Consider the following 22,714-nt stretch of genomic DNA (forward strand, 5'->3'; position numbering starts at 1 on the left):
CAATGAATCTGAATCTTACTGAGATTACATAGTGTACGGTACTTCCTCCTTCAGTGAAATAGCTGTTGTTTATGATAAGGTAGATAACCCTAATTTTTATAATTCTGCATTGCCTTCTCTTATATGTTGTCCGTTGTGTACCATAGTACAGTAGTGCAGTTATTACAATTCTGTTTCCACAAAATCAAGGCTTATGCAGTCCCTTTTAAATATGTATGCCTCATGTAACTCTTCTATATTTTGAAAACATGGCTGCTGGCACATTACTCTTAAGTATGCCATTGATTTCCAGCACTTTAAAAAAAATAATTTTGCAAAGTTTTAAGTAGGGGCATGTGAGTTTTTAGGCATTCTTTTTAAATGAACTATTGATCTCAATTGTAAAATATTTGCCCTTGGTGGATTTCTTTCAGACATAGCTGGGATCCATATACCTCAGAACCTCAGTGGCATGTCCTTGATGCCTTTGTTATGTGAGAATTACAATAAGGTCTCCAGCCAATTGCATCCTAACTGGGCACTCAGTGAGTTCCATGGCTGCAATGTGAATGCTTCAACGTACATGCTCCGTACTGGTCAGTGGAAGTACATTACATATTCAGATGGTGACGCAGTGCCTTCACAACTGTTTGGTAAGCTAGCCAGTTTTGTTTACCAAATATAAATGCACACATTTGTAAATAACATGGGGCACACATTTAAATCCATTCTTTATTTTCCCATATGTAACTCATAACCTCTTGCAAATTTGAATTCCTGATATTATGAAGAATGAGCCTAGTTATAAACATCTGGATGAATGTAATAGACATTGATAAAGCAAAGTACTTCAGATAGTGGGAGTGAGATTATAAACCAATTGGTGAATGATATCATTCCCACTACCCCAAGAATTTTGTTGACGATGATGACTTTCAGGAATGGGATTATTAATTTGGCAGGGGGATATCCATAGTAACTCAATAAATTCACTCTGGTTAGGTCAAAACACAGTTCTAAGAGACACTAAACTCATCCCCTAGTAGATATGGCATAAGCAGCAGGCAAAGCCAGAGAGCTTGTGCTTGGTTCAAGCAGTACCAACAGTTTCAAAGTAAAGAAAATAACACATTAAACATCCTTAACCAACTTAGATTCAATTTTGAAACCTTTCATTAGGCAGAAGGACCCCAGTATTATTATAATAGGCTAGAATAAGTTAAGGAGAATTGGAGATATAAATATTTATTTTTTTAAGTTGAAAAACATGACGAAATATGTCACCAAACAAAAGATACTGTTTCTGGCTGACCGGGACCTTGGTCTGAATTAAAGCCAGCTGTAAGCGGAGGTCAGATACAGCAGGAGGTTAAAGTTTTACCCTTTGGAATTAGTCTCTGAAATGGAAGTCAAAATATTTCTGTGAGACAAACTTCAGTGCCTTGGCTGATTAGGGTTCCTCAAAGTTGGATACATCATCCTCAATCTTTTGCTGAAGTCATCGATTTTTGTGTCATTATCTCCACAATTCCAAATTTTGATTTTGGATCTGCTGTGGATGCTCCACTGCTAGGATAGGATTGCCGCCCAACCTTGGTCCAAATTTCTACCTTTGGACTTAGTTACGTTTTTAGAACTCACAATCCTCCTGTGGGACAAGGCTGGAATCTGTAGCCGGGCAGAGTTCCACAAGGCTAAATAGCTTCAGCACAGAAAAAAAAAACAGTGGGACGAATCAGCCTTGGGTGCACCCTTCCTATGAAAGCCTCAGTATTTTGTCTGGTCCTCTGGAGGTGGGCAAATTGACCGACAGCCTGAATTAAAAATTGACAAACACAGTACAGTCCATCAAGGTAGTGGAGGACATTACTGCCACCACCATGACACACTACTGTTTGCCAACTTTAGAGATGACCGCAAATCCGGGGTCCTCTCTGTATGTTAAAAGGACCCACCACCATGACTGTTCCCTTAAAGGTACAAAATGTTTGGTGGCCATTAGATTTGGCAGCCGTCTGCTAAATCTTTGCACATTTTTGTTTCTTAAAAACAACCTCCCAGCAAGGGAATGTGTTTTTGAAGTACAAAAAACCTAATGACCTTTCATCCAAGGAGTTCTCTCCAAGGGTATGGGGGTCATTACCTTTTTTCTGTCCCTCACCACCAGACTTTTCCTGACAGTGGTGGACAGAAAAAAAGGAGATCACACCGTCCATCCTCAATAGGGTGAGCAGTATAACGCCCTTTCTCCGTCTGATAGCCCCTACTCTGTGGAGCTGTCGGATAAAGCTTTCCATTGACAAAGCCAATGCGGGCTTCATTCACAGAAATCTGCGGTCTTCCCATCTCTAAATGAGGCAGACAGACCTTGGGCCTGATTTACAAAGGTGAAGTTACACTTTTGTGTAAGTGTATATTTGTTGTGGTATTCACAAACACAAAATTAATAGTAAGTTTACAAGTGTGGAGATTCCCCAGTCAGGATGAGAACTCCGCACATAAAAAATACCAGATATACCTATCTCGGCCCAATTGCTGAATATCCACGGTTGTAACTTACTATTAACAAAAGTGTAAGTTTACCTTTGTGAATCAGGCCCTATGAGTTTAGCGTTTGCTAAACTCCACCAAACTATAAATCAGCCCCTAAGTCATTATATTTTCAAAGGGATTGAAAAGCTACTTTTAGACAGTCTTGCAGCCCCTAGCTCATCAGGGCAGGATTCTAGCACCAGATCTCTCTCCAGCCAGGTCTCCTGTAGGGTCCAATCCTCTATGGTTAACTGCAGTGACGTACCAAAATTTAAAGGCCCCCCCTTGTAAGCTACATGTTGGGGACCTCCTTTCCCCTGGACCCAGTCAGGGGCCTGCCGTCTGGGCACAGTGTACTGTACTGAGGGGGCCTCCTGGAGCTTGGGCCCCCCACCCCTTTCCCCCCAGCACCGCAGGGGCTGCGGAAGCCTTTGTTACGCCCCTGGTCAGCTGTGCTCTCCTCGGATCAGGAGTCTTTCTTTCTTTTCCGTCCCTGATCCAGGCAAAGGTGAGGTCAGTTACTTGACTTGTGGAAAGCAGTTCCAGTTCCCGGGAGCCAGCAGGATTTAGGAATCATTGAGCGAGTCCTCTTCCTTCTGCAGGATTCAGGAGTCTTCTTCCAACAACACTGTCTTCTTCAAGTGAAGTGTTCCCAGTCTAGGAATGCTCTGAGGAAGTGCTGGATTTATTCTGTGAACTAACCTGTGCACTATCTGGTGACTGTTGAAATTATAACTATTTTGTTGCAGTCACTTACACCTGGAGGTATAATAAGTAGTAGAACTGGGTTAAATCTCATACCAATACCCTCAACAGAGAGAAAAAGGAGGCATAGAGAGATTCAAATTAGTCTGTTGAATATCCTCCCATCATAACATACGCTTAACAAGAGATGCAACGTTCCACAAGTTAGCCTCTACCTAACAGGAATAAAGGTTAATGTATGTCCAATAGTTGCCCTCCTACTGTCAGGGTATATCCACCAAAGACATCCCAAATTATGTTACGCCGTGTTTGATATATATATCCTTTAGTACACAATGAACCAGACATTTTTCTATATGGATACTGATAAATGCAATTTCTTACAAACTGAGTGGTGAGCAAAAAACACAATAAGAAATTGATAACTGCATGTTTTGAGACCTACCTGTATGATTTGGCCATTTATAAAGGAGAGAGCTTGGCATATTTCAAATGTATATGTCTTTCACTTGTAATATGTAGTAACAATTGTTATTTTCTAATGTCCTTGTTATGCTCTTAGGTTGTTTTTCCCTTATCCACCTGAATTTTATAATGGAGTGCTGGGCACTGGTGAATTGTTCACTAGGGTCTTCACATCTGAGGGTAACTTAAACAGTTTGCACCTCCTTAGGGTAGGGTGAATACTGCATTAAGTCATGATGAAATGCCAATTGACCTGACTGGGAAGACTTGGGTGTGACACATGTAGACTGACACAGAGGGACCATCTAATAAATAGTGTTCTATTGGTGCTCTTGACTATTTTTAACCTGGCAGGAATCCCTGTAAATAAAGCATGTGCACTTGTAATTTTCAATTCAATTTTAGTTTGCACAGTTTCCCAAAACTCTAATCACCCTCCACATCACTATTGTACTGATCACGATCTCGGGCAGTGAAAAGATCTCCTTCCAAAAGTACCCTCCCCTCTTTTTGGGATTAGAAGGGCTCTCTAGGCATTGTGGTGCCTGCCTATTGTAGAAGCTGGACCTGATGATGAAGCATGCCACTTAGGTGGGTGAGGGTTCTAGCGTCCTAACTTTGAGATGCTTTTTTTGGATATACCCTGACCCTAGGAGGGCAACTACTGAACATATGTTATCCTTTATTCCTCACTGTTAGGTAGAAGCTCACTTGTGGAATGTCAGAACTGGGTTAAAGCCAGTTGCTCGGGCAGTCCAGACTTAGGGTCTTGGCAGAAGGAGTACTCTGTCGCAAACATGATGGATATCTCATCCACCTTATTAAGATCTCCATATGATACAGTAGGGTAGATCATGTATCTGGTGCGATAAGTAGTACCTAATATGAGATTATACCATAAATTGAGGAATAACATGAGAATGATTACAGAAAAATCTGCATTTCTCAGTAGTTACCTGCCCCCCCCCCAACAAATATTGACAGGTTTAACCTGACAAAATATATTGAGGGATGTTGTTTTCATTGCCCTCATTGTTACAGCATGTCATAAAATAAGGCAAACTTATAATTGTGATATGTGCGGTAACAGGAGTTATCACACATATTGTAATTTAGCATTTCAAATGGGGGCCGAATGGTGTTTTCTAGGCCATTTGCACTGTGAGGTAATTGCTATTTTTAAAAAATATATTTTTATTGTTCATGTTTAAGTAAACAGCTCAGCAACCAAAGTCAGACACATATTACAAACAATTACTTTATTTATATGACAAACATGATAATGACATTGTCCCTCAAGCAAGAAACGTTTACTATTCTATCTTTCGTCATATGTGGTAATGGTGGTTGTTCTTAGGGATGGGCATGCATGGGTTACCTCAGTATTCATTCCGTTTTGTCCATATTTTAGTCCATTTCCCGGGGCAGCCACTCCCCTCGTACGCACCCTTTTCAGCATGCATGCACCGATCTAGATCTTTCTTCCAGTCCCTCAATCAGAGCGGTTCCTCTATACCCTAACATCGGACAGTGTTACGTTTTGCTACCATCATGCTTAGTGTAACCCAAGTTTGTTCCAATGTGAACATACCTGTAGAATCCCAAATGTTAAAGAGGCACCATTTCACGTCTGGTTCCAGCAAATGGCCGCTCACTACAGACATGCAATCTAATATTTTTTGACAGTATTGTTGCACCACAGGACAAGCCCACAAGGTGTGAGAAAAGGTCCCTACCTGGCCACAGTGTCTTTTGCAAGTATTGTCCTGAGACTTTCCCATTTTCATCAGCACAGTACGGGAATAATATGCCCTGTGTAGAATCTTCAATTGTATTAAACAAAAACGAATTCTGATAGCTACTTCTTTGGGGGATGCCAGGGCCTCTTGCCATTCGACAGTATCCAAGGTGTCTAGGTCTTTTTCCCATTTCGTTCGTCGGTGGGTCAGAGTCCTCAGCATGTTGTTGATTAGATTCCTATACGTGAGTAATGTGGCTCTACGGGCATATATGTATCAACCAGCATACTTTCTAAAGGTGTTGCCCCATGGAGTATGGTGCCTGGGGGTAAGGCTTGGTTTAATGCATGGTGTATCTGGAGGTATCAATACATTTCTGTGAGTGCTATTTGATGCTCTGTTTCTAGGTTGGGAAAATAAATAATTTTGCCATGTGCATATAATTCCCACACTCTAGACAGGTCTATGAGATCTCACTTTGCAAATTCCTGCAGTGTCCCAAGGTTGACCGGACCAGCTGTATCCCAAAGGGGGGAGTGTCCAGAGTTATTTTAATATGTCACCCCATGGCTTGGAGCGCTGCGTGCCAGATTGCTAAGGTTGCGGCAGTAGGGCCCGTGTAGGCAAAGGATGCTTACCTCCAAATACGGCTCACAGGTAGCCCCAGGGTGCATTATCCATCTGTCCATACGGAGTGCAGGTTCTGTCTCTGGGAGTTGCTTACAGTAATGCACCATTGTCAGTTGGGCAGCCCAGTAGTATTTCTGAATGTCTGGGAGGGCGATTCCCCCCTTATGCCAAGAGTTTGTAAGTTTACAAATGGCGATGCTTGGCTGTGGTCCATCCCATCTCCCTTTCAATATTTTAGAAATAGGATTCTTGGATCGGGTATGGGGTGTTCTGTAACACATAGAGGGAGCGAGGCAGGGGCATCATTTTAAATAAGGCTGCTCGGCCCAGTAGGGTGAGGAGCATTGTCCTCCAGTGTTGGACATCATGTTTGAGGTGTGAGGGGTGGCATCAAGTTATTTGTGTAGAAACTATTGGGGTTGCGAGTGACATAGATTCCGAAATAGCAGAATCCATCTTGTGCTATTTTTGCCCCACACACTACTGGTAGTCTTGGCTTGTCCCCATGGAGTAGATAGATTATACTTTTTTGCCAGTTGATGGTATAGCCTAAGTTTGTTCCGAAATGAACAACTATGTGCATTATCCTGTCGACTGATGATGATGGATTGGAGACATAGACCATCGTGGGCCCCAGTTCAAGAGCTTCTGCCAATTCCAAGCCACTAGGGGCTCCAAAGCAAGAGCAAATATAAGTGTCAAAAGAGGACAACCTTGCTGGGAGTCTTGTTGGGACAGAAATGTATGGGACACAGCACCGTTGACCACTACCCGGGCCAGTGGTTCAGTATATAGAAGCTTGATCCATTGCATGTAGAGCGGCAAAAGCCCTTCATCTATAGCACCGCATAAATGTAGGGCCATTCTATAGCATCAAAAGCCATTTTGGAGTCCAAGGAGAAGACCAGGGCATCTTCACGTATGGAGGTGGTCCACTCAAGTACCCCTTGGAGCCGTTGCCGTTTGCAGGCCATCTTTCTCCCCGGCATAAAGCCAGTTTGGTCAGGGTGGACAAAGGTCGTTATTACTTGCACCAGTTGTGAGGCCAATACTTTTGCCAGGATCTTTGCTTCAGCATTTAAAAGGGTTTGTAGGATGTGCATTCATCTGGTGGCATACTTTCTTTATGGATGTCTACTATGTTAGCTATTCATTGGTCTCTTGGGAGGGAACCCTATGCATAGCTTTCCTGAAACATTTTGAGAAGGTGTGGGGTAATCTTCTCTGCTGTAAGTTTATACAGTTCTATGGAGTTCCTATTGGGACCCACCACCTTGCCCCAGTGTGGTTCTCTGATAGCTTTAGCTTACATAAGGTCCCCTACTAACATTTTTCTGCCCTTCGTTGAAAGCCCTGGAAGTGGGAGGTTGGCTAGCAATTCCACAGAGTTGTCAATTGTAGCTGTCGCTACGGGGGAGTACAGTCTGGAGTAGTAGTTTGCAAATGTTTTTGGCACTGTCAGTTTCCCCTGTACGAGCTTGTACGCAGCAGTCTGAATGGTGGAGACCCATTGGCTGGCTTTTTCGCATTTATCTAGCAATGCTAGGAGTTTTCCAGCTTTGTCGCAAACTTCATAAAGACGATGTTGGGTCGTGCGGTGTTCATTTTGGGCTGCATTGGTGGCCAGGTCTTTATACTCTCTTCACTTCAGACTAAGGGTCTCATTATGAGTTTGGGCGATGGTGGAGGTCACCCACCAAACTCTTTGGGTCGGAAGACTGCCACTCCGGTCTTCCACCCTCCGGCCCTACTACGAGTTTCCCGCTGGCCCAGCATGAAATTCACCATAACATGGACTTGATTACGAGCAGGCGGCAATGTTTCAATGCGTCGGGTAAATCAGGCAGTGAGAAGTGCATTGGAGCTGTCCCTGGGGGACCCTACACTGTCCATGCCAAGTGCATGTGTAGTGCAGGGGCCCCCATGGGGCCCCAGCCACAACATCTCCACCATCTTTTCCATGGCGGTGAAACCGCCATATAAAATCTGGCAGACACAGGAGTCGTAATCCCCAGGGCAGTGTTCCTTCAGCCGGCCTAAATGTGGTGGTGCCAGCGGTCAGACCGTGGCGTTTTTGCCCCGGTCGTAATGTGGAGTTCGGACTGCCACTTTAGGAGCAATCCGACTGCCATTGCGAGTGTGGCGGTCTTAAGACCGCCACATTTACAATGAGGGCTTAAGTGTATGTTGAATAGTTTGCTCTGATGTGAACACAAGTTGGGACTCCTGTGTAGCCATGTCATGCTCTAGCAACTCCATCTGTGCCTTTTTGTCTTTTAGGTGTCCTGTGATCAGTGATAGTCCCTGACCCTTTATCACTGCCTTAAATGCTTCCCAGAGAGTTTGGGCTGAAGTTACGGAGTGGGTGTTTTTTTATGCAGTATTGATCCATGGTTTTACTGATACTTGTGGGATTTTAAAATGCCAGGGCTGAAGAGTTATGCCTCTCATGTGGCCTTTCTCTAAGGGACCGTAAACTGTCCATATCTGTTAGTGGTCAGCGATAGCTCTAGCCAGGTGAAAGTAAGGTGTATAGTTGGCTAGTGTTAGAATTTAGTCGATGTGGGACAGGCTATTATGGGCCCCTGAGTGGAAAGTATATTGTTGCCTTAAGGGGTTAAAGAAGCGCCAGGCGTCTATAAGTCCCTTGGCTGACAAAAATTCTGACATGGACTGACTCGGGGACCCTGTCTACCTAGGTGGGTGCCTATTGGTGTGGTCATTAAGAGCCATTCTGAAATCCCCACCCATTATTAGGATGCCTTCTGGAAGATGCAAGAGTGTTTTGTTCAGTTCTGGGATTGTGAGTGTGTGAAGTCTAGGAAGAATGTAGACTGATATTATGTTGATAAGTTTATTTTCCCATGTCCCTGATATCGCAGTATATCGGCCCTGGGAGTCGATAATGGTCCGGTGAACAGTAAGCAGTAGTGTGTTTTGGGTCAGAATACCCACCCACCTAGAGTCTGTGGAGTATCCCACATGTGCCACCATTTTGTATCCCAATCTATACATGGCCTGACACAAGCTACCCTTCAGATGAGTCTCTTGAAAAAGAGCTAGGTCAGGGGAGCATTTCAGAATATATTGCATGACTACTCTTCGCTTGATTTTGTCCCCTAGTCTTTCGACATTCCAGGAGATTAACTTTAGTCTTGAGTCCATTCTTTGAGCATTTGTCTATGCCTTGGGGTTGTGTCAGAGGGAAATAGTTGATGCGTAATGGAATTAGGTTTGTGCTGAAGGGGGTCAATACCATGGTGGGATGAGTTTGGTATGACTTGCAATGTGAAACCGTAACATGAACATGAGCAACAGAAAAATTCAACTTCAAACAAAGCTCCCCAAATAAATCCCCCTTTATGCTTCCCTGCTTGCAGGCTTTTAACTGTTCGCCTTCCCAACATTGCAGAGTGCCTGTCGATCCATAACATACTCACATCTAAATTGTAAGGGTTAGGCTTGGCTGAAAAGGTACCCCCTCACATCCCTCCCCACAGTAAAGGAAAGCAATTACCAAAGTCAAGTTTCTGGTGTCTGGTATTGCCGCTCCCCCTGTCAGTGTTCATGAAGTGGAGACAGTGCGACTTTAGGTAGTAAACCTGGTCTCCTTTGGTTGTCAGTGACAAAGTGACAGGTTGTCTACGTTGATCATTTCCAGAGATAGCTCACTCTAAGGGCATTGCTTAAATGTGGGTCAGGATTAGTGATCTAGGGAATTGTTGGTGCGATGTTGTAGGTCCCCGCTTTCTTCTAAGTGATGTGGTCGCATCCGAGTCTCTGTGTTTTGGATCTGGTTTTGGGTGTGTCTCAGAGCTCCCCACTCGTTTCCCAACTCTCCAGACACTCCCAAACTTCTGCAGGGATTTCGAAGTAGAAGGTCTTGGCTTTAACCATTATCCATAGTTTGGCCAGGAACATCATTGAGTACTTGATTGCACGGTCTCGTAGAACTCTTGTGACTTCCATAAAGCTGCATCTATGTCTCTGTACTTTCATTGTGAAATTTGGAAAAAGGGTTCTTTTTAGTATTTTTGTATTCAATTGGTGGGGCATTCCGTGCTGTTTGAAGCTTAGCATCTTGATCATGGTGATTGAAAATAAGTGCCATTATTGGGGGGGGTGACGGGGTGCTGGTTTTGGTGAGGTGCTTGGGGTCCGGTGGGCCCTCTCCACTGAGAAGTATTTGGAGAGACCCGTGGGTTGTAGTAGCTTTAGAATGAGGGCCTCCACAAAGAGACCCGCCGCTGGGCCTTCTGAGCATTCCAGCACCCCTAAGATCCGGATGTTGTTTCTTCGTGATCTACTTTCAAAATCCTCCAGTTGGTTCTCTAGGAAAGTTGTTGTACTGTGAAGGTCCTTGATCTGAGTTTTCAAAGCTGCAGTGTCCGCCGTGAGGGTGGCAAAGGTGTCTTCAACTTCTGTCACTGTGCCCCCTAGATTTCTGAGATCTGATCGCAACAGTGTGACCTCTGTTGTAACCAAACTAATTTTGTTCTCCAATGAAGCCCTTGAATGGCAGCCAAGATGTACTGGGGCATTGGAATGTTCGATTCATCCAGTGGATGTGCTGCAAAGGGTGGCGTAGTGGGGGCTTCCAACATCTCCATTAAGTTTTTGGGCGTGGTATATTTCTCTAAGTTTGTTTTGTGAGAAGCCCTGGGTCCTTTACCTCCCCTAATAGTTGTTGGGGATTGTGGCCATTAAGTGGCCTCTGGGTCCAGAGTGATAAGGGTGTGCGGGGGAGCCAACTGAGTAGTCTCCGCCACCTGCCTATTGGTTTTCCTGAGTCCAGCTCCCTTTTTGCCCACTGAGCTATTTAGTATTGTGTGGGAACCCAAGCCCCCGCAGGGCTCTCAGTATGAAGGTCTTGGATGATAGTTACACACTGGTCCTTATTCTCTTAGTAAGTAGATCTCTTGTCTCAAGTGAGCAGACCTCGTATGGGTGAGTCAAATGTATCTTTGCTGGTGGGGGAAGGGTCAGAGTCTCAAGGTTGATCGGGCCCAAGGTGAGGCCAAGATTTAATCATTTGGTGGTCCATGCTGTTAGTTGGTCTCCACAATCTGGGCACAGTCCCCGCTACACAGCAGCTACCTCCAGGGATGTGCTTCAGTGCCAGCTCCGTCCTCTTACTTACTGGTGTTTTTTGGTGTCCTCAGGTACAAGTCTCACACTTGTTTGAAGCTCCCAGGCACCCCTTGGATTAACCCCACCTCAGAGGTGTTGTCACAAGTTTCAGAAGCAATGTGGAGCCTTTCAAGCATTAGTTCGATATCACCTCTGGCTCCCGACTGGAAATTGGACAATCCGCCGGTCCTGTATCCGGTGCTGCTGACAGATTTCTGAGGAAAACAAAGTGGGGGGACCATGCAGAGTTACAACTCCCTGATCAGCATTTCCTCGCTTCCTGCTGTCAGGTGGCCCGCATGTCCTGCGTTGCTGCAGTCCGCTTAAGGTGTATAAGCTGCTCGTCGTTATATGCAGGTGTGCCGCTTGGCAGTCCCCACAGTCTGGTGGGGCGGAGAGAGTTGCCCAGTCTTTCTCTGGCCTCATTCTTTTCAGCATGCGAAGGGTTGTTGTAGGCTGCACTGTTGCAGTGGCCGTCAAGCCTTATTCGGAGGTATCTTCTGGCTGTACATTTGGAGCGGAGGTCTCTCCGTGTCACCCCGTCTTTAATGACCTCAGATGACGGATGGGCTTACAGAATGTTTGGCGAGAGCCACACTAGGATGCACACATCTTTCTCATCTGCAAACCACGCCCCCCGTAATTGCTATTTTTATGCATCAAATGATTTGTATTACATGTACATTTTTTAAATGTTTTGTAGTAAGAGATGTACTTAAAATCAAACAACATCCCCCCCCCCATTAAATGTAGAGTTTAAATCCCCACAAGCACAGAATTAGTCATTTTCTTTACTTCATGGTAGAAAGTGATGATGTAAGCACCCAGTTCTATAATACATTAAGGGGGTTATTACAGGAGGTGTTAATCCATCCCAAAAGTGACGGTAAAGTGACGGATATACCACCAGCAGTATTACGAGTTCCATAGGATATAATGGACTTGTAATACGGCTGGTGGTATATCCGTCACTTTACCGTCACTTTTGGGACGGATTAACACCTCCTCCAAAGTTGTAATAACCCCCTAAGTGCCATTCTGGTCATCCTCTTTGTCATCTAGGCTTTCGAGAAAGGGACCTTGCCCTTTTCACCTCTGTGCTAATGACTGATAAGAGACTGTGGGGGTCATTCCGACCCCGGCGGGCGGCGGCAAACACCGCCCCGCGGTCAAATGACCGCGGGGACCATTACAACTTTCCCGCTGGGCCGGCGGGCGATCTTCAAAAGATCGCCCGCCGGGCCAGCGGGAAAGCCCCAGCAAAGATGAAGCCAGCTCCGAATGGAGCCGGCGAATTTTGCTGCGGTGCGACGGGTGCAGTTGCACCCGTCGCGATTTTCTGTGTCTGCCAAGCAGACACTGAAAATCTTAATGGGGCCCTGTTAGGGGGCCCCTGCACTGCCCATGCCAGTGGCATGGGCAGTGCAGGGGCCCCCAGGGGCCCCACAACACCCGTTCCCGCCAGCCTCTTCCTGGCGGTGTAAACCGCCAGGAACAGGCTGGCGGGAAGGGGGTCGGAATCCCCATGGCGGCGCTGCATGCAGCGCCGCCATGGAGGATTCCCCCAGCCGGGGGAAATCCGGCGGGAAACCGCCGGACCCGGCTGGGCGACCGCGGCTTCACAGCTGTGGTCGGAATACCTGATGTAGCACCGCCAGCCTGTTGGCGGTGCTACCTCCGGCCTCCACCCTGGCGGTCTATGACCGCCAGGGTCGTAATGAGGCCCTGTATCTTCACTCCAATCTTTGTCAAAAGCCAGAGGGGTGCCCAGGGCTTTTATGAGTTGCCAGCCTTTTAAAAGTACACATTTTCACACATACTCAGTTAAATCCTTTGCTTTAGGATGGTATACATATGTGGTGACCCTTAATTTCTTCCCCAGAACCATGATGCTACTTAGTGTCATATCCAATTATGCGATTGTTCAATTCAGGACTCAGTTTGATTCCACTTACACTGAGGTGTGCAACCTTAGTAACATTTTTATTGTGAGAAACAATCTCCATTTGACGGCTACATTTCTCCCTCCAAAGTATCTTCTATTTCCACTGTTTCCACACTGGAACTCAAACTACAGATTTTCCTTTAAGAATCATAATAGTGAACATATGCAAATAATTTTAGATTTAAAAAAAGAAAATGTAAAACCCACTTAGACAAGACGTTTTTAAAAATAATCGTTGAATAAAGCATGTAAACACCTAATCTGCAAAGTAAAATATGAAAGATAGCAAGGCAAGTCGCGTGAGACTTCTGAGGTATGTAAACTGAATGACAAAAAATGCTTTTGGAGATTTATTGTTGATCTTGATAGGCCTACATTAGCTGCCGCAAAAGTGTGGATTTAATAGGAAACTGGATACGGCACATAATGGCACTGTGGGTTACTGACCAGACTTAAGCAGTACATACCCCAGTGCTTGAGAACTGGTCCTTATAGTAGATGTGTCCAGAGTTGAAGATCCCTAAGAGGACATAACATCTGCTGCCTCAGGCTCTAAATGTGTTTTTGTTGCTCTATTTAAAAGTGAACTAAAGCTATTGGGTTTTGCTACAATTCCTATACTGATCTACCTTACTGTCTACTTCTGTTTCGGATTCTTGGAGTAGTTCTTTCTTAGCACTTGTGTTCATGATCCTAATTTCCTTACAACTATAGAAGGATTGTCATTTTGGACAACACAATGAATACTTATGCCAAATTCCATCTGAAGGAACTGTCAGAATAGATTTTGTCCCAAAACATCCTGACAACATAACAAACGGGCTTTCATCCTAGAATGGAATTAACCAAAAGCGTATTTGACTTTTGCTATTGATTAAGCAAAGTGTCTGCAAGCACCATTCAGAAGTCTATGCATTTTTTATATATGTCTCTGCAGTCTTTGGTCAGACTAGTCTGCTCTGTCAATAACAGCACAATTGAGGCTTTCCACAGAATTTACTAAGAGTGTTTTTGGCTTACATAGCAGCACACGATTTAGCATCAAAACTGGCACTGGGTCAAGGCTTCTAAAATAAAATGAAACCACCAGAGGGTTGAAGCAGTGCTGTGTCCTTGTCCCAATGTGTGAGAAACTAGGTTATTGGCTGAGTGATGTGAAAACCTACTCAAGCAACAATCACAGTCCTTGTCAAAGCGAACCACAAAAGGTTAATAAATTAACTTGCGCGTAACCATCTGATAATTTGGTACACAAGCAGCCAGGCTTAACTTAGAGGCAATGTGTGAAGTATTTATGTAGCACACAAAGAGTAATAAACTGAAACACAAGAAAACTCACACACCAATCTAGAGCAATGGAGTGATCCTTAATAAATAAAATTACCCCAAAACAACAAAAATCCAATCAGCATATTTCAATGATTTTAGGGAAAATAACACTTAGAAGCGGATAGTGGTAATTGTGGTTGTCTGGTCACACTGGACCAGGTCAAATTCACAGGTTCAGGCCAACGGTGATGAAGTGCAGGCCAGGCACCGGACTAAGTTTGGGTTGCTAAGATAGTTGCAGGTGCTAAATCTGCATTGACCTGCTCTGTGCTGCGTTGTAGAGCTGTCGAGCAGAAGCTGCAATGCGTGGTCCTGCATTGAGATGCTTTGCTCTGGGTCAGTCCTTTTGAGGCTGCTGATCCGGAGCTGTAACACTGCATTTGGTTGATGAAGCCCCCAGGCTGGGGCTGCATTGCAAAACCTTCAGTTGAATACGTTGTGCAGGGTCCGTGCTGGTGAAGCCACTGATCAGGAGCTGCAGTGCGAGGTCCAGCATGTATGTGGTGTGTGCTGTGTTGGTTTCACTGAAACCATCAGCCTGGAGTTTGTGATGCTAGCAGTTGGGTTGGAATGCATCGCGCTGTGTTGGTTCCTATGAAGCGGCCGGACAGAGACTATTGTGTCTGTGTAGCTCAGAACAGAAGGGTCAGTTGACTGACCCTTGGAGACACTCTAGTAGTCCTCAATTCAAGCAGCAAAGCAGGCCTCAGACAGCAGGGAAGTCCTCAAACAGCTGGGCAGTCCTCAGACAGCAGGGCAGTCCTCAGGCAGCTGGGCAGTCTTTCTTCTTGTAGAGTCTGCAGGTCCAAAAGTGTTCTGAGGAGTGGGTCTGAAGGACCTGCTTTTGTAACTGGTGCCAGCTTTGAAGTGTAATAAACTTCTGGAGTTTTCCCCTAACAGATGGTTCTAGAATTTCCTTCCTCCCCATCCTGGTCCCAAGAGTTCTGGGATAACAAAAGGCTAGAGTGAAGTTATTTGTGGGTGTAGGAGGCAGCCCCTACTGAAGTGTAATTGTGGAAGTTGACAACTCCACCCCCCACCCATCCTGTCAGGAGGGCCCATCCTGCCAACACCCAGTTGAGTATACACCCAGTGCATTCCTCCCAGGCAGTGACACTGTTTCGCATGGAATACAATATTGCCAACTACACCTATTCATGTGACCCAGGGCATAGGCTGCAGACACTAAATGGTTAGGACAAGAAAATACCAACATCCTAAAAGTTGAATTTTCGAATTGTTCTTAAAATCTGAGGATTTAAAGTTACAATTCTTATAGACCAAATGTGACATTTCTATCTGTTCCCAAGCAAAGGTTTAAACATAAAAAGGCAACCCAGTTTTGTCATATGGGAGAGGTAGGCCTTGCAGTAGTGGAAACAAATTAAATTAAGCGTTTTTGACTACTGGTACATGTAAATTGTAAAAGTGAATGCCTAACTTTTTTAATACAATGGACCCTGCCCTACGGGTGGTTATGCCCTACCCTAGGTGTGGCTTACATATATTCAAAAGGAAGGTTTGGGTCTGGAAAAAAGGTTTATTTTGCCAGGTTCAAATGGCAGTTTAAAACTGCACACAAACTGCAATGGCTGTGCTGAGATATGTTTAAAAGGCTACTTAAATGGGTGACACAATAATTGTTGCAGGCCCACTAGTAGGATAAAATGTACAGGCCCTGGATCAAGGTAATACCATTTTATTGGGGACTTACAAGTAAATTAAATGTGCCAATTGGATCTAAACCACTTTTACCATCTTTAAGGAAAGGAACATAAGCAAGTTATCACTAGTTAGCAGTTGTAAAGCGGACAGAGTCCTAAAGCCAACAAAAACAAATTTCAGCTCACAGGAGGGGAGAAGATTGGAAGTGGTGACTACATTAAGGCTGTCAGGTCTAACACTCTGCTGTTATGCCAATAAACCCACCACCGGCTTCGGCGAGTGCAGAGCTCAAAGGGACCACCATTTGCATGACTGGCTGAAGCCAGATAAGAGCAGCTTGCAGAGATGTTTGTGTGCCTGGCAGTTTTTGGTAGATGAATACAAGGCTATGCTAACTCTGGTGGATAATGCACTTTATGGAGAGATGTGTGATTTGTCTAGTCACTGTTTTGACTCATGATAAAGTAGCATAGAATTTAATGTGCCTGCTGCAAAGCACAATGTGTAACATGCAGATGACAAATTTGTATTTTATGCAGATAGCTCAGTGGGTTGCTGCTTTTGTCACAGACATCATTTTGTTACTTGGAGCTCATAAGTTACAATTCTTCTAATGTAGAACATTGAGCTGAGCTCTGGACTGACATCAATGTTCTGCATGCTAATTGCAAGGTATAGTTTTGGAAGCTTATATTTTAAATCAATATTTCATTTTTCTAAGTTTGCTAAAAAGAGTTCATTTGGGCAGTAATACAGCATTGTTAGTGTGACACCCTCAATCACTGTTACCTTTCAAAAGCTGAGTTTATGGAGTTAATTGGGTAACAGTTTGAACCTGCTTTGTATCACAAAAGTTACGCAAACCTGGTGCAAAGGTTTAGTTTCCAGTGCTAATCTTGAATTACGTTGGACAGTGGCCAATTCGCTACTTTGCGTCAAAGAGGCATACTATGGGTGGTACATGGGCTTTCAAATGCAACCACCCATGGATTTGAATGTCAATCCCTATCTATTAAGTTTGGTCAAAAGGGATTTGCATAAAAAATGACACCTCCTTGAAGCAGGCATAAAATTGGAGAAAAGATTTGTGTTCTCCAAACCTTTCCAACTTTTTATGTATATTGCACTGTCCAGCACAACCTTGCCTGTGTGCTACACCGTACAGCACACAAATCACAGAATTTTACACTGGAAGTCTACTCCTCCAGTATAACACCTATGCTTAATATCACATGCACCCTTGCACTGTGGTGCAAGGATATGTGCATTTGCAGAAGGCTGCCTAATGTACGCCAGCACTAGAGGAGAGAGCAGCAACACCTTACCTTAGTTGATATGGTGCTGGTGTGTTCTCTCATTTTCATGCAACACATTGCAGCAACTTAGTTTACTGCTCTGTGTGAAAACCAAGCCAATCCTAATATATAATATCTGCCAGAATGACTGACATGTGACTACACCTTGTAGCTCTTATTGTCTTAAGTAACGTTTCTTGTACAACTATTTACGCACTTGTGTTGATTAATACTTAGGTCCTCATTATGACTTCAGCGGTCTACAACGTAGACCGCCGAAGTCCCGCCAGCCACAAGACCACCAGTGATGGCGGTCATCCAACCACCATATTATGACTGCAAAAAAAGTTTACAAAAAACTTTCACAGGCTCATTCATACACTAATTCATTCACTCATACATGCTCTCAGAGACTCATGTACCCAATCACACACCCACTCAGATACTCATGCACCCACTGTTGGAAAATGGGTTAATGGTCAGGACAGGTAAGTACCTACACTTAGCAATAGGCCACTAACCTCCACTTATGTCCAGTTATGTCTCAATAAATTAAACCCAGTCCAACCCTTAGTAGCTTGGCAACGAGCAACAAGGCTTAACTTAGGAGACATATATGTAAAGCATTTAACAATCACAAAACAGTAAATAAGTAAAACAGAAAACAAAATAAAAACTCAACATCTTTAAAATGACACCAAAATGATTAAAATCGGATAAGGGGGACCGGAGATATGAATTTTTTAATGAATTAATGCTTTTTAGCACTTAGAAATGAATAGCGCCAATCTGGTCATCTGGTCCCACCTTGACCAGGACAAAGTCAAAGTTGAGGCCGACTGCGATGGAGCCCTGCTCGGCTACAGCTCGCAGGAGGCCTCGGCCAAAAGTTTACCTTAGGACTTAGTCATTTTTCTGGAGATTTGCTTCAGCTGGTCCTTCCCCCTGTGATGACCGCTTCCTGGGAAGTGTGGCCAAAAATCAATACCAGGGTGCAACATTCCTCAAAAATCCATCATGGCTGAAAGTGATTTTTGGAGGTTACGTCTGGCTGAGCCCACCCACTGGTGTGGCTAAAAATCTTAAACACACACTCCTGCCTTCTCCTAATCGAATCAGGGGGGCACATAATTGTCTGGGTTTGCAGGATGTGAGGGAGGTGTTGGGTTACTCCAAATGTCCTTCCCTGCCTTTGAAGATCAGTTTAGCAGCCCATCCCCTTCCTGCCTCTCCATCTGCTGAGAGAAGATCTCCTCCCACAGGCACATTCCTTTGTGTTATTCAGCCCAGGCTACTTCACACCTCATCAGTGCAGCCTGGCCAGGCTGCCAGAGAGTGGCCATCAGAGCAGAGCACTGGAGGGGTGAAATTGGCAACTTTTTAGGTAGAGTTAAAACTCTTTACCTGAACAAGTTATTTTAAATCCAACAATTGTAAGTTGTGGGTTTTATTATAACAATTAATTTGATACCAAACCTGAAGTATCTGTCACTTAAGGGGACTTTATAAATTAAAATAAAATCTCCCCATTCTAGCCTATGGAGGCCATTCACTACAATGAGGGAAATACAAATGTGGCTGCTTTACCTCACCATGGCTTATAAAACTATTTTTATTAGGTCCCTGCTTATAGTTACGTGGCACCCGGCCCTAGAGGTACATAGGGCACACCTTAGGGGTGACTTATATGTAAAAATAAGATAGTTTAAGACTTTGGAACTACTTTTAATTCCAAAGTCGAATTTGCATGTAATTTTAATTTAAAGCAGCCAGCAAGGCAGGCCTGCCTTTATAATGACACTGGGCACCTCAGCAGTGCACCTACAGGGGCACTACCTATCCTGGGGTACCTAAACCTACATGCCCTACCATATACTAGGGACTTATAGGTAGGTTAATATTGCCAATTATAATTAGCCTAATTTGAAAACTGATTTCACACAGAGCACAGGCCCTGGGGTTGGTTATCAGTACTCCGGGAACCATCAGAGTCAGGAAAACACCAGAAAGAAGTGAAAAATGGGGGCAAAAAGTTAGGAGTCCTCTGCAATCAACCCTGTTTTCTCACACACACTCAGACCCACTCATAGACCTGCACACCCACTTTCAGACCCACTCAGACTGCCACGCACCCACTCACCGATCCATTGACAGAGACAGACCCTGTGGCTAGCCCCCGCTGCGCATGTGCAAAGGTCGTGCCCGGTGTGGGGCTGGGTGGTTATAAAGGCTTGGCGGCAGTCCCTGAGACCAGCCCCCCCACGCATGGTCGAAGGCTGGCGCGGCGGTGGTTAGATCAACGTATAGTAATAAAAATTACTTCTCATAAAAAAAGCTAGAAATTGAATGAAAAAAACAAAGATTATAGGACGTTTTAGTTAGATTCTGAATGCAGCAGTTCTATTTAGAGTTATTCCAATTAACTATAACTCGCACCCTAAAGTAACTATATCTTGCGCCTTTGCCATGCACAGCTAATTACTCCACACATTATATCATTGATGATATCTTCTATGGCATCTTTGATATTATCATTGCAACATTTGCAATAAAATTATTGATAAGAAAAATGTACATGACCAGGGCACCAGTTGTAGTTACCTTAGAGCATGAGTTATAGTTACTTTAAATAACTCTAATTATAACTGCTGAATTTCTGTGGTTTGTACTAGTAAATTCAGAATTTAACTATAACGTCCTTGTAATTTTTGTGTTTTTTTGTGAATTTATATATGTATACATATAATATGTATCTTCTCTGCATGTAGAATAAATCAATCTATACTAACAAGTGATCCCTTTTCAAAAATAAAGGTGCATTCACCGGCTCAAATGTTCGCCTTGTTCAAGAACAATTTGAATCCATTGAAGTTCATGACAAAGAAATATACAATCATTTGAAACTGATTTTTTAAATTGAAAAATAGAAGGACATGATGTTAAATAAAAGGGACATACAAATGTGTTTCAAAGTGTATATTTATTTGCCATTTATGAAATACTGTAACAGCTCCCCCAGGGAAAAGTTCCATAAAGACCTGTTTACTAACCTCTAGTTGGGTTTCAAAAAAATCATGGAGCTAATTAGTGTATTCAAAATATTTTTAAGACAGCTCCGATATACAGACCAATCTCTTTGGTGGCACAGTGTACTTCTGTTTTATTCAAACTTAGTTTATAAAAATAATATCTATTTCTCAATGTTCCTCCTCTTTCTGAAACTTGTAGATGGCAAGTGCACCCTGATCCAGGTCGCATAATTCAATCATAATCATTTGTATTTAGTTCCAAGGGATAACAACACAATGTCATGGCCTTTTGAGTCCAAAAATAAGAACACTACACTCTGAGAAGCCATTAGATCTGCCCAGTGGCTGCAAATTACTTATGATGAGTTGTACTTTGCCGGATGTGTATGAGCACAATCCAACAGGGACATCTGAGGGCACATTGTCCCTGCTTACAGCTCCATTTGACATACTTAAATGAGTCATGCTTTTTGGAGGAAAATATTGTCCACAGAAAGGAAGTGAAACATTTTCATAAAATTTGAATTTTGAACCTATTTTAAAGTATTGCAATCGCCAAAGAGGACAATACATTGCTTTATAAAAATACAAATAACAAGCCCTTTCAGTAAATAGTACCATACAACTTAAAATAACAGAGACCTTATTAACACTAAAACTCACTAATATTCAGCATACTGCTGTGCCATTAATTCATCCATGAGAACTAAACTAGTTACCTTGACACTCTTTACGAGATGAAGGATAGAGTCAAGTATTCCATGACTGGCAGAGAGGTGGAAAAGTGTAAAATTAGAGTTCAATATTTGTGTCAAGGCACTTTCTTGCAGAAAGCAATTAGGAGACAGATGTGCGAAAATTCCTTTAAAAAAGTGGTCCCAAATTGCACAATGACGTTTTGCAACTGGAATAGAATTCTGAGACCGAGCCTATGTCATAATCATTCTACATATGCTCATGCTCTGAGAGGACAATCTCAACTCTGTGGTTAATTTGAGCAGGTGAATGTAGGTGGGGCCCACTGGCACTCTTTTTTAGGACTGGGGCATATTTGTATTCATCAGAAAATGAAGGGGAAAGAAGGAGCAAGAGCAAGACAGGAATACAATGGCAAAGGGGGAACGCCTGGATGAAAAGAAACTCAGTGCAGCAACAAAATACTGGTGGATGAATGAGGCATGAAGTGAAATAAAGAACTGATAGCCTTGGTATTCAACCATCCTGGCATGCATCAGCTATGCTGTGAGGCTCCTTAGAAAAAAATGGTCCCTGCAGTGCTTAATTTGTGCTTGTTGTTCCAGCACTTACTTTTGAGGGAAGGCACTTATTTGTCTGCCTCAAGCATTTACTGCGAACAAAAGACACATATGGGAAAGACGGAGGAAGAGAAAAGGCGTTTTTAATGGGAGAACGCAGAAAGCTGCAAGAGTGAGCTGAAGGGGCAGGGAGTGGTTCTAAATGGATTAAAGAGGCCCGAGATTACGCTGCCTCAGTATTCCGTGTTTGCACATTTAATTGCAGCAGCTGCGTGTTTGAAAAGAGGGCTTTGGGCATCGACATGTTTTTATTTACAAATTAAGCACTGGGTCCCTGGCACCTATCCTTTCATGAATTCAACAATGTAGAGGCTACATTTTAACTTTCTGCGGCAGTCCACAAAAGCTACTTTCTCTCGACTCCTGTATTCAAGCTATGCCTGTGTGAAGTCAGCCAGACACGCAGTTTTATGCAAGATTAGGGATCTCGGACAGACAGTGAGTGCTCTTCGTCTGTCTCAGCAGCTAGCTAGCTAATGACAATGCAAACAATGCACTGACATACAAATAAGTGGCCCTTCCTACGGCTATATTCCATAATTATCGGCGTCGGCCCAATCAGTTAGTTTACTAGTGAAGCCGGTGAAATACTGGCTGGTGGCAACCCCAAGTCCAAAATTAGTGGACTGACAAGGCAATAGGGCCTCACATATTGGGAGCACTGATGAGTGACAGAAAATCTGTTTTAGACTCACGATCTGTGAGGGATAAAAAGGTACCTGACAGTCCCATAAAAAATTGTGAAATTAAGCCTTAACTTTTAACATTAACAGGAAATGAAGTAGCCATTCAAGAGCACATCAGCGGATATGCTGGTATGATGTCCTTGCACAGAAGGCACACCGCAAGACAAACACAAATATAAACACAAATATTAAACACAAATGTGAATAAATGCGATACAAATATTATTAAATACCGAATTCCGACATAGTCGTACAAGGGGAGGGGCTGG

General features: G+C 43.7%; 1 protein-coding gene across 2 annotated transcripts in view; it reads left to right on the forward strand.

Annotated features, from left to right (window-relative positions):
- Positions 1 to 22,714, forward strand: part of ARSK (arylsulfatase family member K) — a 568,856-nt gene that overhangs the window by 312,177 nt on the left and 233,965 nt on the right. Inside the window, exon 7 of one of the 2 annotated variants that reach the window (XM_069225619.1) lies at positions 414 to 632. The exons of the other annotated variant lie outside the window; for it this stretch is intronic. Within the exon in view, the coding sequence (XP_069081720.1) occupies positions 414 to 632 (219 nt within the window). The remainder of the gene's footprint in view (positions 1 to 413; positions 633 to 22,714) is intronic. 2 annotated transcript variants of the gene reach the window in all.

Source organism: Pleurodeles waltl, chromosome 1_1 (genome assembly GCF_031143425.1).
Source record: "Pleurodeles waltl isolate 20211129_DDA chromosome 1_1, aPleWal1.hap1.20221129, whole genome shotgun sequence".
NCBI classification, from domain to species: domain Eukaryota; kingdom Metazoa; phylum Chordata; class Amphibia; order Caudata; family Salamandridae; genus Pleurodeles; species Pleurodeles waltl.